Genomic DNA, 17724 nt, shown 5'->3' on the forward strand with positions numbered 1-17724 from the left:
TTTAAAATTAGGGGTATTACAGTTACAGAATTGGTATCAGAGCAATGGTACAAATACCATTAGGACGACGGGTAGAGGACTATTTGGGATTGCATAGGGGAGTTGAATTGCATGATTATGTGTTACGTGTTAAAGTGTTTAAATGTTTGAGAAGCGTGCCTACTTGTTTATTTGCTTACCTGTTTATTTGCTTACATGATCACATGCTTATATGTTTACAGTTTGAAGGCATACCTATTTCCTATGTGCTTACGTGTCTAGATGTTGGTATATGTAAAAGAAGCGTATGTGTTAAGTGGAAGCATGTTTTTTTTTATGTGTTTATATGTTAGGAAATTATAACTTGATCACCCATTATAGGCTTAAGTTATGATGATGGTGTCGTACGCCATATATACTTAGAACTGGTTAATATGCGGCATTGTATACGATTTTGTGATAGGTGTCTACGCTTGTGAAGGGTATGGTTTTATGGGGTGAGTTATTTGATGTGTTCTTAAGTGTTGTGTTTCAGTTTCGAGTTATGTAAGTGTTTAAAGTTTTCAGTTTGGGTCACATGATTGTGTTGTATATGATTTCCTTATTATCATTTTTAGAGTTATGCCTCCGAAAATATGTAGAGAAACAGATGATGGTGGGGAGCAGGATGAGCTCTCTGATTAGGATTCTTTGGTTAAGAATTTGGTTGATGTCATGACAAACTTTGTACGTGCAGTAGTCATAGAGACTCAGAGGTCGATGGTATAGTTGAAGAGAATAGACGTTACGGACAGACAGGGAGATAGGGGCTCGTGGAGTCAGGCTAAGGAGGAGGAAATATTATTTGAGAGTCATGCACAAAAGATATTAAAGGGTGACTCGTCTTATTCTCCCGTTGTTTTTACGTTACCGCTGGAGAGGGTTTGTTATAGGTGCAAGCAAACAGGTCATTTAAAGGTAGAGTGCCTTTGGAGTCGGCCTAGTTTTGAAGTATGTTTTAAATATGGTCAGCCTGATCATAGGAAGAAAGATTGTCCCAACAGAGGTGAAACTCCAGTTGGTGGGGTAGGTTCAGGGCAAGGACCTACTCGACCTTCAGTATTACAGTTTGGTGTTCAGCCTAGAGAGTCACAGGAATGGGAGACTCATGGTCGTATAGTTAGTCTGGTTGTTTCTTCTGTTGAGTCCCTAGAGGGATATTAATGTTTTCTTGTGATTGGTGTTTGGTCCGACGGGTAATGAGCATAGTGATGATAAGGACGATAATGTTGGAACAGATGGATCTGTCAAGTCATTGAGAATGTCATTTGGGATATATGACTCGGGTGTCTAGTTAGATCTCAATGATAGTTCATTATGTAGTAGCCGTTTGTGGGGTATAATTTATGAGATTAACCATTTGGTGTTGTGTTTGTTTCCCTCTTAGGGACTATTTCTATAGCGTGCTACGTATGATTCTATTCTTATAGACTATGGTGTTGGGTATCATAAGTGATGTGTGTTTTTATGTCGAGTTAGTGTCACTTTAGAGGAAGAGGTTGGTGAGTGAAGGCTTGTTGTTTCCAAGGGATTGGAGTTTGTGCAGTTATTTTGGGAAGGATGATCATGGGGGTTTTAGAACTTGAGGTTCCTGTATTGGAGAGTAAGTCAGTTTAGGGGTGACCCCAATATTTAGGAAGGGAGTATCATTGGTGGTTTTAAGGAGACAGTTGGGTGTTGAGCATTTTGGGTATTGTGCTTATTTTCATTTGAGCTTTACCGCATGAAGGTTCTTTCCTGGTGGTAAATAGTTGTTGTTTTGGGGAAGTATCGAGAGTAATAGTTATTTCTTGTTATGATGGTATTATCTTGAGGATGTTGAAAGTAGAATTGTTTGGTAGTGGCTTGAAAGCCCGGTGGGATGATAGATTTGAATTATTGTCTAGAGTGAATGGCAATGAAGGTGCAATGATGGGATGTTTTGTAATGATGAGCATAATGGTTTCAAGTATGATCCGAGGATGGATTAGAGATTGTGAGTGTTGTATGTTGTCAGGTAGGTAATGGGATTGTGCGCCAGTTGAGGCAACTATGGACGGTTTAGTCCTTAGAGCCAGCGAGAGCGGTGTTACCGGATAGGCACCTTTTTCTTAGATGAGTTAGTGGACTGTTGTGACTGAGGTCACGGGTCTTGTGTGCACGATATTCAAGGTAGTGTCGTTTTGAAAGGTAAAGGTGGAATGGGTGGTAAAGTGTCTTTTATGGCTTTGAGGTTGCCATTTGGGAGTGACTGATTCTAGGAAGAATGGGATGCAGTATCCAGCGTGCAGTGATGGTTTCTGGTGTTAGTATGTTGTAGGCATTGGTGCTTTTATCTGATTGATTTTGGTTAGCATGGGTATCGTGATGTAGCGTATGCGAGGTTTCTATATAGATAAATTATGACGGTTCATTAGTGGCGAGGTCGCCTACAGTTGAGGTTGTAGCTCTGTATGTGTTTTTAGTTGGTTATCCTCCTTGTGCGTAGGGAGTTCATTTCGTCTCAGATGAGATTGGGTGTCTACGGTTGGACAATTGGTGAGTAGCGTGTGATAGGGTGTCGGGTGGATTCAGGTATGAGTTGTCGATCTCTTGTGAGAGCGGGGTTCGCTACCCTTTCCGTTTGTTCTAGTCTTGGTAAGGACATTATTTGTCGTGAGACTTATTCTCTATCTAGAGGTTGCGCACATCCATGGGTGGACGGATTTGTAAATGGTTTGTTGTGTTGTTAGAGTTGATCGATTAAGGTCCTGATTGAAGAGGGTCAACTCACTCCCACAGAGGGAGGTGGAGTCTTTGGTTTTTATAGTGTTTGTTTTGAGAGTGGTTTTGACTGGTAGAATAAGAAGCACGGGTTGCCGAATAGGGATTGTATGTTTCCAGTGTGTAGTACTAGCGGTGATAGCTAGGGAATGTGTCGTAAACAGCAGTTTAAAGATGATTAGGTAATGTGATGTGAGTTATGTTCTTGGGTGTTTTCATTGATATTTGATTTAGGCAATGTCTTGAGGACAGATGTTGGTATTATTTGAGTGCCAAACAGCTAAAGAGTGAGTGTGTGATTCCATTGAGGAATAATGAGGATGATTGACTTTGGTTTTGAGGTTTCAGGCGTAAGATAGTCGTGTTATGTGTTTTAAGGAAGTAAGAATTAAACCGAATGATGTTATGAAGTAGTCTACCTGATATGGGCATTATGAGAAAATTAAAGATCTTTTGTGCTGGTTGATGAGTGTGACATTTGGTTCTATGTCATTGTAGCTAGTTACAAATGGTATGATAGAAAAAAATTTTAGATCATTAAAGCTAGTATGTGATTGTATAGTTGTTGAAGTTACGTATAGCGATGGAGGGATAGTGAGTGGATCTCACTATTGTTTTATGCACTATGTGAGATTGTGTTTGAAGTTTGGACCTGAAGACATGAACAACGTCTATATTGAGGTCGGATCGAGGATGAGGATGGCCTGACCAACCATTTCTCTTGAATCAATCCCTCTTTAGCACGATGTCGGGTCAAAGGTTAAATGATTATTTCGAGTTGTCACGAATAGCGAAAGTATAGTATTGGACGTGTGTCGGTATGGTGGTGTGGATTTAGGTAGTTATCTCGGGTGACAATGTGTGTTAAGTGGGACCAAGTGTCCAATCCATTTGATTATTAAAGATCTCATTTTGAGGAATTGTGTCTTAGGTATAGGATAGTGCGCTTTATTGATTTAGTGACTGATGTTTATGCAGGCATTAGGAGATTCGTTATTTGGTTATCTGGAGGTTGCTAAGTGTAATGATTATCATATGGTACGGTAGTGTAGCTATGTGGTTAATAGCAAGTGCTTGGTCTGGCGAAAATGTATAGAATTGAGATTTTGTGTGTCCTTTAGAGGATGAGTTGAGGTTTGATGTTATCTTTTTGGGTGGTCTTATAACTGTTCTTTTCTCGGGCTTTGGATCCTTTCATCACTGTGTAGAGTAGACGGATGTTCGTTTTGAGTTAGGCGTAAGGTCTAGTTGGTCTTGTGTTATGATGAGGTGAGAGATGGGTACAGCATTAGGTTTTAATGGCAGTGGTGTGTGATTGCATGGTGACATTCGATGTCAAAGGCAATAAAGTTAGTGAATTCATGGTCTTGGGTTTTGTGAGATGTTCTAATAAAGTGTGTAGCTGTGGGCCTTCACCATAAGGAGGGTAGATTGTAATGTTTTCAATTTTTTTTTTTTTTACCATTTTTTTATTTTCTAAAATTTTCTATTTTTGCAAAGGCATTTTCGTCATTTCTCGTTTTCTTACCGGACACCGTGGGGGTGTGCCGGGTGTGTTTGAGAGTCGATTGGGACATTTCATTGAGTTCAGAATTCTTTAAAATGTAAAGGTTGGTATTTTGGCTTTTTTTTTTTTTTTTTTCAGGTCGGACGGTCCTAGGTGAGACCCGCTACCAGAATTGTTGTGTACAGGAGTTATGTTTCGGATTATTTGCATGCCATGCATAATTATTTTTATGCCAAAGTAAATTGTTTAAGTGTTTAATTGTGTGGTTGTATTAAATTAAAGAATGTATATGAATTTGTAGTAGTAAAAGAAAAAGATATTTTAAAATGGTGGGACCCACCACTACCATTTTTAATGGTCAAGAGACCACATTTGGTCTCATTTCTCTCTCTCCCCATAAGATATCTCTCTCCCTCACTTTTTTTCATCTTTTTTCTTTTTTCTTTGTTTGCAAACTTAAATCCTTGATTACTTCTTCAATTGTTAGGATTTTTGGGTGCTGTTTGAGGCAAATCAAAGAGCCTGGCGAGATCTATGCATTGATATAAGTAATTCACACTTTTGGCCACCCTACGATTTTTGAAAATTGGACCCATTTTGGGGTTTTTCTACAAATTGAGATAGGGGTCTCTAATCCATGCATTCTTGTGCTTTTGTGAATTAATGTAATACCCCTAGTTTTTAAAAGGATAAGATGGGAATTTAATTTTGATTTTTATGGCATTTTTAATATGTGAGCTATGTGTTTTGATTTGCTTAAATGATTAAGTGTGTATTTATTTTAAATTAATGGTTTACTTAAAATTGTTGGTTAATTTAATTATTTAATTGATTTTGTGCATTAATTATATTACTTGATTAATTGTTAACTATTTAATGGGTTTAATTATTGTGTAAATTGTTTATTAGTTTTACATATTATAGTTTAGGGTTTTGTTTTATTTTTCTCTCTCTGTTGTGGTCGACTAGAATTGAACTAGGGTTTTGCTTTCACCAATTATAAGCGGATTAGGGTTTAACGTTAACCTATTTAAAGAATAGTATGATGGCCAAGGGTTTAAAAAAAAAAAAAACAGTTCCCGTAGACACAGAGAATCAGAGAGTTGTGTGGGAAAAGCAGAGGTAGGAAAGCTAGGGTTTGGTTTAGACCAAGGTTGGACCAAGGAAGAGGAAGGCGTGGTTGTTCGTTGGTAAAACTAAGAGCAACAAAGATGGAACAACGGTCTACAACGTTGATGGACAATTCAGAGGCAGTGGTTTGGAGTTTCAAAACTGAAACTCAAGGCAAGTCTCTGTTCTTCTCTTTCCCTTAAGCTTGTGATCTGTGCATGCTTAGATGGACTCCAGGAGTTTAAATGAATACTTAAACAAACTTTTATGTATGCTTGACTGATAATTAAAACTCGTTGAATGAAACTGTTATGCAAAGTTCTTAAAGTTTCTGTTAGTTGGTTCCTTCTATGTACATGTTTAGTTCTTGTTTATTTGAGATTAATTGTGCATATGGTTGTATTGTAATTAGTCTAGAATGTTAATTGAATATTAGAACAAGAATTTGATACAGTACAGAGGGCTGGAAAGTCACCGGAGTTGAAGAAGACAAAGGTGAAACGGATGAGAGCTACTAAGGTGAGGGAGAGAAGGTTCCCAAAAACCGTAGAGCCAACTCCCAAAGAGTTGGAGCCGGCTCTAGATGTATTGAATCCGGCTCTAAGAGCCCTAGAGCCCGCTCTAGGTGAAAAGTAGAGCAGGCTCCCATTTTTAGAGCCTGCTCTCTCTTGAAACGCACTGAAACAAGTTGTTTAGGGGTTGTTTGGGCTTTTCTGGGTATTTGCACTTCGTTTAACTTGTTTTAAATGATGTTTAGGACTGCGACAGACCTGTATTATGATAAATAAATAAAAAAAAACACTAATTCATAATTGGACTAGGGAATGGAGCAAGTGGCAGTTAAGGAACAACGGTAGAACGCACACTGTTTTGGTTCTTTGAATTGCTTACTGAAACTTGAGATGGAGAAGGCTCTCCTTGAAATGGAGAAGGCTTTTTTGTTCCAGAGCCTTCTCTTTCTCTTGTTAAGACATAAAACTGATACTTAGGGTCCGTTTGGCTGAACTAGGGTTTGTCTAAGGTTGTCTGGATGCTACTAAAGAGTGTATATCATTGCTAAAGACTTATAAAAATAATGGGAAGCATGGTGGTATTCAGACATTACAGATGGAATTAATTTAAGGTTAAAATTGAACCTGTATGAGGATGGTTGAATCTTATCTTATAACTGCTTACTGTTTTAGCAAGTTAATTTCTCTGCATGACTTAAAATTATGAATCATGTTTTGCAGCTGTGCTATAAGCATAATGATGTTTAATTAAATGTATGCTTAGTTAGGATTAACTGATGATTTAATCTGTTATATATTGTATCCGTTATGGCACTGTTCGAAGGAGTTAAGTGTATAGTCTTACTTTGCCAATTTAATGGACTGTAATTAGGATTCTAAATCCTTTCTGGGATGCATGATTTAGGTTTACACATGTTAAATTATGTTTGCGCTTATTTTGGAATGTAGTTGATAACTATTTATACTGTTTTGTCACTATGGTAAATGGAGGGTAATATGCACCGATACGGGACGGTGGCATACTAGGTATGGATTAGTTCAGATACTAAGCCTACCTAATCTGGATTAAGGTTCGGATTAACAATAAAAGTTAAGTCCGACTTCTGTTAGTGTCAGGTAAGTAAATAACTGAATGGCATAATTGGATTTCTGGGATGAATTGTTATACAGATATCAAGCAACTATATCAGATGGATGATATTTTGTATTAGGAGGACATGGACTTTATATATTTATGTTATGATGCCATGGTATGAGCTTGAGTCTCATGACCATGGTTAGGGTGCATATATTGCCTGGGATGGATAGCTAGACAGAGATGTTGTTCCCTGGTAGGTCTAGGTACACATGACCACATTATGTGCGATTTGCATGGTACCTCTACTCAGGCTGAGACAAACCTATTGGACTAGTGAGCGTCCTATAGTGTGTACTTATACATATATGGACTATTCTAGATATTGTTAAGTCCATCTAGGATGTATCTGCGTATCGGGTTTATGTATGGATTGTAGTAGAACAGGACTTGCATGTGGGCCTAACCCACTCTCTTATTTTGTTCAGGTGTTCGACAGTACTAGGCTTAGAGCTTGATCGTGTTGATGCAAATACAGACACTCACTCTTCCAGTTATATAGGATTTCCTTTCTATTTTAATTTTGTATTCGAGGATTTGGGATTAGGGGTCCACTAGGTGGATTCCCGAGTTGTACAGATTTAAATTATATTAATTTATTATTTAAGATTGAGGATTTTTATTTTAGTTTTCTGTCCACGCATTATTATTTTATTATTAATTAAGTTTTTATTCCTACTTGTTTACATATTAATTGTCTGGTATCCCTCGGATCTGTGCTCAAACTTGATCACCCGTGGCTCTAGAATCGAGGGGTATCACAATTAATTGTATGTAATTTGTTATCAAGCATGCTTAATTCATATTGATTATCCTTAAAATTATTTAAATGTGGTATATGAAGTTCATGACTATGTGTAGTAGTTGATTTATATGAAAAGATGCTTAATTGATAATATTTTATGTCTATTATGTCTAGAATTTTCCAAATTTCATGATGTGAGAGCATAATGTTTCCTTTGGGTGTTCTTGTAAAATTATGCTATGTGACTTGAACTTAAATTGAATGTATGATAGTGGTCATTGACATGACATGGAAAAGCATGATGCATTCATGCATAGCATTGGGCAATGGAAAAAATGGAAAAGAATTGTTTTGTAATGAAAGGGGGTTTTGGGAAAGATTTTTGATAAGTGGTATTGAGAAAACACGGACGCCGAGGAAGAACCGAGGGTCCGTGGCGTTAATGTAACCTAGAGGGAATTAGAGAAATCACCCTAGCGTAGTTGAGCTATCTGGGCCCCAAATGACACCGCGGAGTTATTAAGGGTCAAGAACAGTAGCCAATCATTTTCTCATGTCGACGAAGAGTCACCGAAGGACGGGTTATGTTAATGTTTTGAAAAGTGGAGAATGGAAGTGATTTTGACAACGGGAAGCGACATAGCATAGCATAGCATTTCATAGCATCCCATTATCCATTTTGGTTTTGTAATTTATTGTATTTTCTCCCGGCATAGCATGATCCAGTTCGCGATTATTCTATTCATTGTTTGACTTCACGGGGTCACAAGAGGTGTGTCTTAGACACCACCTACTTAGCAATTAGCTCACCCCTTTATATTTAACATTTTTTAGGCTATGGAAAAGAGGTGGCGGATGACAATCCACCACAAGTTTGATAGATACTAGGAGTCCATTTTTTTTTTTTTTTTGCTATTTTTGTCTTTAGGCCATTCTTCTATATAGCATCACTTTAGAAATGTATTTAAGCTAATAAACATGGCCTTGCAATTCAACTATGTGCCTTAGCACCATTTTGATGTAAATTGAATTAAATGTAAAGACTATGCATGATTTTCCATTTGAAAGTATTTTAAGGATGTTGTATCCTATTGAAATGTTGATAATCATGACTATGGTAGGTGGTTTTATCATTTGAAGTGTTCTTAGGGCAGGTTTAGAGCATTTTCAAAGTCCTCTTTTATCACTTCCACAAATTTCAACATTTCCAGTAGCAGGACCAGTTCGCAGGGCCATTTCGACCGGCTGAAATGCCTGTTTCGGCCGACTGGTTCGGCAAGAGACTTCAGTTACTGTTGAAATCACAACCGGTCGATTGAAATGCTTGTTTCGGTCGACCGATACAAGGAAGGTTTGTTCGGCCGAACGAAGCTCCATTTCGGTCGATCGAACTGTGCTGCCTTATCCCTTTTTGTTCTTTTCTCCGGCAAAACTCATCCTAAGTTGTGGGAAGTCGCATAGAACCTTTGTGAAGCATGATTACGATTTTAAAAATGATGTAATAACACTAAACTTAACAGAATTCAACTTAGGTGGCCTCGGGTTCGGGTAAGAACTCGGTTAACAGTTCGAACCTGCGGGTTCGGGTCGTTACAAACTCCTTTAATATTAAATACAGTCTCATTTCCCATATTAAATGTCCATTTTTTAAATTAGAAATTTTTAACAATTAATGCACTGGCTCCTTTTAAAATTACTGATTTGTCATTTTTAGTTTAATTATGTATAATTACTAAATTTGAAATTTTTTTAAAATATAAAGGACAATGTTGGAAAGATAATGTTTATTTGCTTTGACTTTTGTAATGAGACAACTAATTGGGACATTCAAAAATGAAATATTGGACAACTAATATGGAACAGAGGAGTATTAGAAATTAGGGATGGCAACGAAGCAGTTTGGAGCCGGTAACTCATTCCCCATCCGCATACAAAGCAGCCCCCATCTCCGTCCCCATTTATATAATCGATCCTCCAAAAATCGCCACAAACGGGGCAGGGCGCGCCAATGTGGGAATTTTTGTCATCTCTACTTAGGGCTTTTTTTTTTTTTTTTTTTTTTTTTCCCACAAGACTTATATACTTTAACCTATTTTTATCCTATAGAGTAGCATGTAAGGGTAATTTAATAAATTTATAGTATATTTGGGGTGGAGTTGGAATTTTTGCCATCCCTAATTAGAAGGGAATGCAAGTGCCCGAATAGTTAGATTGCTCCGCGTATTCGAGAATAGTTAGATTGCTCCGCGTATTCAAGAGCCCGTACTCGAGCCTCGCATCTTCCACACCCCACTAACCGACATTCTCGCCATGAAAAAAAAAAAAAAAAAAAACTGATAATTATGAATGCTTGACTCTAATATTCTTGCCATGAAAAAAATAAAAAGAAAAAAATGGAATGTATTAATGAACCTAACAGGCTGGATGAATGATGGGAAGCGGTTAGACGCATTCAAGTCAATCCGGCAGCCTTATAGGTGCATTGAAGTCAGTTGATGATGTTTACCAAGTACACGGCACAACATATAATAAGTAGATGAAAGGAAAAGAAACTATATTGTGATGATATTAAATATGAGCTGAAAATTGGAAAATAAATTAATACTCCGTTATTTCAAACTTACTTTGAAGGGGCTGTTCAATCTAACAAGCTAAATGGACTAGGGTAATTCAACAATTACTATTTTCATGAACCAGCTTGCACTTGGTGCAAAAAGTGTTACAAAGACAAAACTGTCAAAATTTAGACCTGGGAAAGGGTGTTCTGTAGTAAAAAAGTCCTCAAACTCGCTATACCTATTACCAAACGCGGTATTGATTAACGAACCATGATAATATGTTCCATTTAAATTAAACCAAATTTGGGCTTGTATTAGATCATTTATGTAACCTAGTTGCAAACTTGCTTATTATCTTTTGAGCGCATGCTCTTTTTAGTTTAACCTATCAACAATGACTGATGTATCATTCATATTCTGGGAAATTAAGTTCACTCATTTCACACTTCCACAGCATACACACATTTTTAAATTGCCTAAACTTCTGACTTTATCTGGGGTAAAGTTCAGTAATGGATGCTTCATTCACAGACCACTCCCTTGACTTGCTTGTAGGTTGCAAGCTCAAGTACTCTGTTCTGCTGTGAGCAAAAAATGCAGGTTTTCGAGGCAATGGTAGACTAACAGAGAGGCTGCTGAGCATGAGACTTACAGATGCCATAGACGGCCTCACTTCCATATCTTCTTGAACACACAACAAGCCTATATGGATGCATCGGACAACTTCATTTCTTGAATAAGAGCTCTTCAATGTTGAATCCATCAATTCCAATGGTGTCCCATTCCTCCATTGTTTCCAAGCCTGCAATTATATGTGAAATGGTGTTTACAGTGTTGTTATTGTCATTGTTTTTGTTCTTCAACATGGACACGATGATAGAAATCAATTGCAAGGACAAAGGAAAAAGACAATTGCAATGTTCTTTTTGCACTCACATAACTCAGAAGGCCATCCTCATGACCTAATTGAAAGAAATCACTGTTCTTCTTGCCACTTATAATCTCTAGAACTAAAACGCCAAAACTGAATACATCGGACTTCACAGAAAATTGTCCATGCATTGCATATTCTGGAGACATGTAACCACTACAAGCAAGCACCGTCAGTTAGTTCCAGAGTAAACAAACCAGCACAAATTAAATGATAACAAAAGATACTTCTTGAATTACTGAGAGCTAAAGATTCTGGTACCTGTTATTTTAAATTAGTACCAGTCATTCTGAATGTGAACCTTTCTCCACATATAGTTGTAAAGAGTAATGCACCTTTTAGAAAGAAAAGAATAGGGTAATCAAAAACTTACAATGTCCCAACTATTTTACTTGTATTTCCTTGAGATTGATCCACACCAAAAATCTTTGCCATGCCAAAATCTGAAATTTTAGGGTTCATATCGCCATCTAACAAAATATTGCTAGCCTTGAGATCACGATGAATTATTCTTAGCCGGGAATCTTCATGAAGATAAAGCATCCCTCTGGCTATACCTCCAATAATATTGTATCGTCTTGACCAGTCCAATTGTCCTTGTTTTTCAGGATCTACATAATAATAGATATTCAACTTAGATTTGAAGAATCAAATTTAGAATGACTCAATTAAAAGAAAAAGGAGGGGGAGGGGGTGTTAATTCCTAAAGGAACAATATTCTATAACTCCCTGTATCTTCAATTCCTCTTGGAACGTTTTAGGTTTGTGTCCTTAAGAATTTATGCAATACACACATAGGATTTGTGCTATGCTGAGGCCATAAGTTCTAACTTAATCTTGTGAAATCAGTAAATTTTTTCACTCAACCATGGAAATCACACACCTGTTATTGTATTCAAAAGATAAAGACATAATTCAAAACATATGTTCAAAGGGTCTAACCGAACAGAAAGTAGTCAAGGCTTTTGTTGCGAACATATTCATAGATGAGTATCTTTTCCTCTCCAGCAAGGCAAAATCCCATTAGTCTCGCCAGGTTTCTGTGCTGAAGCTTGGCTACAACAATGACCTCATTCTTAAATTCTGTAGCGCCTTGTCCAGAGCTCTTTGATAGTCTCTTCACAGCTACTTCTTGCCCACTAGGGAGAGTACCCTGTAAATATGCTTATGACTCAAAATTCAAGATACCCTTAGCATTTAAACGTTAAGAATATTTGATTTCTTTAAGCTGACTGTATTTGGAAAACATGAATTCTACTAACTTCTTACCTTGTAGACCTGACCAAACCCGCCTTGACCTATCTTGTTATCAATGGAGAAGTTGTTTGTTGCAGCTTCAATCGTACCCAAATCAAATTGTAAGGAATTTACTGTTGTAATTTCATTCCCAACTACACAACCAAAGAATGGAAGTGCTGAATTTCGTAATTACATCTCAACAGAAGCACAAATGTCAGGGTACTATTATTTGATTCAGGAAGTAAACTAGTTAGGGTACTTACCATTTTCTTCTTCTATATTATAATACCATTCCCTTGCTCTTCTAACTAGGAAGCAGCAGCCTACGGAGAGAAGTACCACTGACACAATTGAAGCAACAATGGCAATAATTGTTTGTGACGAAATCTTCCCTTTCCCTGCATCAACAAATAAATGTTCTCATCGATATACTAGAAAAGCAACATATTTCCCAAAACACCAAGCGAAAATTCATTCAGTGACCAGATGAGCACTTCCCGCATAGTTTGTTGAATTCTACTGAAATCGTACAGTGGCAGAATTAAAAGATTTTGGACATGCCTGAAAAAATAAAATAAAAAATCCAGTTCTTTTAATTGGATTCAACAACCAGTTCGAATCTCATCTTTATTTACATCCTTCGAAGTTAATCACAGTCCAAAAAAATTGATCCTAATTAACTGGCTTAAACCATAAAAATCAGCTTAGTTTGTATATGCATTAATTTACAAAATGAACTCACGATTAGATGGTCTACAAATAAACACTAATTAATTGGAGATTGTTCAATTTTAAATGTTACCTTTGGGACTTGTTGAAGGAGTTGGAGCAGGTGGAGGAGGAGAAAGTAGTATTGGTGTAGGCGGTGGAGCGGTGGGTATGGAACTGTAAAACGGGGCCACCTCGAACCTTATATTACAACTGGGAAGTAAAACCCTCCCCCCTTGCTTTCCATCACAACAAATTGGAAAATAAGTTATAGCCTGTCGAAGGCATCTATTACAATCACTTCCGGATATATCTGGTGTGCACTGCGCTAGGCTATATATCTTCTGAAAAGCTGAGAAGTTGACTTTTTGAGTTGCAAACCTCGTAACATTTCCAGACTCATCATTTGAAGCACGAGTCACCAAATCATCCACAGTTTCTCCCAGCAATTGCTCAAAGCGATCTCGTTCTGTGATATTATATAGATTCCACAAATACATAGGGGGCCATTCCTCCATGGCGGAGAAAAAAGACTGGTTGGCATAACGTAACATGCACTCATCGTACCAAATAAATGCCTTTTTCTGGTTGGGGCAATATTGCTGGACTATTTCTTTCACTGCATCAGCCACACAATCTTGACAGCCATTAGCACCGGCAATATCGCCACGACAGAGAAAGACGCCATAAGCCACATCGGGGGCATCAAGACCAGCTGTTGTGTTATAAAATCCAGTAATGCTGTTAGCATTGGAAGAAAGAGAAGAGAGTAGGAGATTGAGATTAGATTGAAAAGTGCTATTCGGAGTGTATGTAGTTTCATTAGTACATATATGGGCGCGGTAGGATGGGGCAGCTTCAGTAATACTATTGGGAATAAACAACCAAAGAATGGACACAATCACAAAGGAGTTGGAGAAACTGTATGTGTAAGAAAACATCATAATTAAGCACAATGACAAAAAGAAATATGAAGTTGTAATTAAAGAGGAAACCATATTGCCGTGCTTTAAGAGCTATGTACAGTAGACTTACACAGATTTACAGCCCCTATTAAAATTAGGTGAGGAAGGAGAGAGATTGATAGGGACATGAGTGAATGAGAACCACGGATTCTGTGATTTGGTAATGTTGAAAACTAAAAGTCAAAGATGGGGAAAAAAGCATATTACTTTTCTAATTTATGGTCTATTTACATTGTTCTCTTTGAACGGAAAAGTTTTTCCAGACTGATTCAGGGGTTTATATTACATTCACATATAGGCTGAGGATATACTTTTCTGATTAATTGTTTGCTATAAAATTCTTGGTCTTCGACTGTGTGAATGTAAGTAGCTGTATTTGAGCAACAATACGAAAAAAAACTCGAAAGTCTCACCTGTTTTGCCCGGCAATCAATTTGACCAATTAGCTATTCAAAACGAAGCCCCAAACACGCATACATAGCAGCTAGTCTATTTGTATTTTGTGGCCTTCCAAAATAAAAGGTCATTGTTCAAGTCATCATGTGCAAATGGGTGCTTATGTGTGATTCTTGGTAAAAAAAAAAAAAAAAAAAAAAAAAATGTCAAATTACAAAAGCCTCTCTTAAATTTTGAGAGCCTCCCATCTAGCTAGCACCTTCGTAACAAAAAGACTCCAGTCAAACGTAGTAAAGGATGTCTATCACTTTATCAGAAGATATTGTGCGTACCCAATACCCTCTCCACTTTATCAACCATGACCATTCTGCCTTAAAATAGTTGTGGAGGCACTTTTATTAAGTACTTAAGGACAGGACATGTTTGGTTTCATTTTGTATTAAAATTTATTTAATTAATAATTTCTTTTTCTTATGTAAACTAATTTATAAAAAAATCGGTGATTCAATTAATTCAACTCAATTATTTATTTATTTATTTATTTTTTATACCAAACCAACAATCATCATTCGACTTATCTACTAATTTGGTAAAGAGAATAATTTTCATTTTTAAAAACTAAAAGACAGTAAATAGTTTAAAAATTCATTCGGATAATAGGGTTTTATAGTTGATTCTAAATTATCGAAATTACGAATCAATAGGGTTTTACGTTTCTAGGTATGGATCGAAATGTGAAATTATGTAGAATTGAGGGTGAATTGGTGAGATTGAACCTGGGAGAAGCACTGATCAAACGCTGCGTTTATGGTCTTCCAGACGATAACTTTCACTTTGCAAATCCTTCCAATTCAAAGAATGAGTTTGGTGAAGAAATCAGGAAGAATGATGGAGGCGATGGCGCCAATGACGGCGGAGTCGGAGTGGCCGACGAAAATGCAGGAATCGACTTGAAGATGGCGTGTATGTGCCAGGGTTTGTACCACAGACGAATTTCCAGTACAACGTATGTACTAGAGACGAAGCATCCGTATTTTGCTCCGCCGACGAAGCCGCCATTTGCCACGCCTGCGACCATCGCGCCCACCACGACAACAAGCTTGCCGGCGGACACTAGTGCTTCTCTCTCCTCCACTCTTACAGAATACAGGAGAAAACAAAGGGCATTCTTGTTTTGTCAAATAGAATGGAAAAGAAATGAAATGATTGTAATAACTTGTATTTTTGTTTTGATAAATTATGAAAAAAAATATAAAGAAATGAAAGAAAAAAATAAATAACAATAAATTTATTATTATACTTTTTATATTTATCCCAAATGACTATTTCTTCATTTATCTATCATTTATCATCACACCGAATGTATATAAAAAATAATAAAAATACAAGCAAATTATTCTTAATAATTATGAATAAGATGAGAACATATAAAGAGTAATTTCAAACCCTGAACTGTTAAAAAATTTAGAAATAAAAACTTTTATCTATGTGTATATATATAAATATATGTATGATTTTGAAATAACACAAACTCTAGAATTGTAAGGATTTCTAATTTCGATTTTATTATTATAGACCCAGATGAAAAAAAAAAAAAAAAGGGGGTCTGAGATCAATTATATCTTGTTGGAGCAACTGCCGAATTTTTGGAGAATATGAAAAGATAACATACTCTGAAAACTTCTTGTATTACGACTTAATACAAACATGAATCTCTAGACGAGTGTTATAAGTATCAAGATGGGGCATGGGTGGTATAACAATTTTATTGTTTTAATCATTGAGGGAGGTTTTTGGAATTATAAAAAAATTACTTAGCCCACTATTGTTTCTATTCAAATATTCTTATATCTTATTTTGGGGAAGGAATTCTCTCGGAGATTTGGAGGGATAACTTTCTAAATCTTTTCTATTCTTTTATCTCCACTAAAAGATACTCAAACAGGCTTTCCACTACCGTTTTTTTCTTTTCTTTTCTTTCCAAATCATTCAACCCAAACAGACCTACATTTTCTTTTCTTTTCTTTCCAAATCATTCAATCCAAACAGACCTCAAGGGACAGTTTTTAAAACGAAACAATCAATTCACTGCAAAACATACCTCAAGGGACTTTCCTTGATACAATAGAACAAACATATAAGGTTTTCAGACTGTTCCAGTTCCTTGTTGTGGAACAATGTAAACCAGTAGTGCATAAAACATGCATTTTAGTACAATCTTACTTATAAAAAAAATAATAAATAAAAATAATAATAATAATAAAACATGCATTTTACTGGTATACTAAACAAGAACGATTATGTGATACTGTCAAATGCTCCCTAAGGAACTCATAATTGCAATCATTAGATATTAATATCATGCAAACAAAGGGAACTCATAAAGAAAGGAAAAGAATGGATGTTTAGTATAATTGGAAGTAGGGTTGGAATATGCTTAATTATGGGATTTGATTTGAATACGCAAAGCTAAAACACACCGAAGATGATTGCTAGAATATTATTTCATAATGCAATCCATCTTTATATTTCTTATATTTCCATTCATTGTTTCTCACACACCCAACAAACCAACTTGGGGCCATTTGGTAGTTTAACAAACCAACCCTCCTAGCTTGGTCTACCACTCTACCCTAAAACCTACTAAACCTCAAGTGTTCAAGTCTTGTAACCCATTCTTACCCATATGTAAGCCCAAGCCTCCATTTGGTTTCGAAGTATGTAGAGGAAAAATTTTGAAACTTGCCACAAATATTAGCAACAAGTGGTAACTTTTCAAATCTCCTTTCCGTTGTATGTCCTAACTAGGATCTATAGGATAGATTAAGTGGTTTTTTTTAATTATTTTTTTTATTTTTTGACTTTGTTCTCGCAGACAACATATACACAATTTTCTCTTATGGGGACTTGAACCCTTAACCTTTCACTCGGGAAGTTGAGAAGATACAACTAAGTTACAATCCTAAATGGTTTTGAACTTTGAATTCTACAACAGTTGCTGTAAATAATACTAAAAGCATTTTTTTGATGGATTGAAATCCTCGCTAATCCATGTTACATTTGACGACCTATTTTTGTGTTAGGGTGGTGATGTGGGCACTCAGTACCGCTCAGGGATATACTACTACAATGAGGCCCAAGCTCAGCAAGCACGTGAG

General features: G+C 36.6%; 1 protein-coding gene across 3 annotated transcripts; it reads right to left on the bottom strand.

Moving 5' to 3' along the window:
• Positions 1–10365: 10365 nt before the first annotated feature.
• LOC132284250 (cysteine-rich receptor-like protein kinase 10) lies at positions 10366–15833 on the bottom strand. Of its 3 annotated transcripts, XM_059786337.1 has the most exons (8): positions 15343–15833; positions 13300–13920; positions 12761–12895; positions 12528–12649; positions 12201–12411; positions 11632–11869; positions 11264–11414; positions 10369–11129 (listed from the first exon to the last, which is right to left on the bottom strand). In XM_059786337.1, the coding sequence occupies exons 2-8, from the start codon at positions 13757–13759 to the stop codon at positions 10818–10820; spliced, it is 1629 nt and encodes a 542-aa protein (XP_059642320.1). In that variant the 5' UTR covers positions 13760–13920; positions 15343–15833; the 3' UTR covers positions 10369–10817. The 3 variants fall into 3 exon arrangements, with proteins under 3 accessions (XP_059642318.1, XP_059642320.1, XP_059642319.1); XM_059786335.1 differs by lacking the exon at positions 15343–15833 and having other exon boundaries at positions 10366–11129; positions 13300–15325; XM_059786336.1 differs by lacking the exons at positions 11264–11414; positions 15343–15833 and having other exon boundaries at positions 10955–11129; positions 13300–15327.
• Between the last annotated feature and the right edge of the window lie 1891 nt (positions 15834–17724).

Source organism: Cornus florida, unplaced genomic scaffold, assembly GCF_030987335.1.
Source record: "Cornus florida cultivar Cherokee Brave unplaced genomic scaffold, ASM3098733v1 CherokeeBrave_3.0.0_Hap2_Chr11, whole genome shotgun sequence".
NCBI lineage: Eukaryota > Viridiplantae > Streptophyta > Magnoliopsida > Cornales > Cornaceae > Cornus > Cornus florida.

Coding starts and splice junctions, on each gene's coding strand:
- LOC132284250 (XM_059786335.1), bottom strand. CDS start 14,203: ATGGTTTCCTCTTTAATTACAACTTCATATTTCTTTTTGTCATTGTGC. Junction 12,896..13,299: donor TCCTTCAACAAGTCCCAAAG/GTAACATTTAAA, acceptor TTGTTGATGCAG/GGAAAGGGAAGATTTCGTCA. Junction 11,870..12,200: donor CCTTGACTACTTTCTGTTCG/GTTAGACCCTTT, acceptor ATTATTATGTAG/ATCCTGAAAAACAAGGACAA.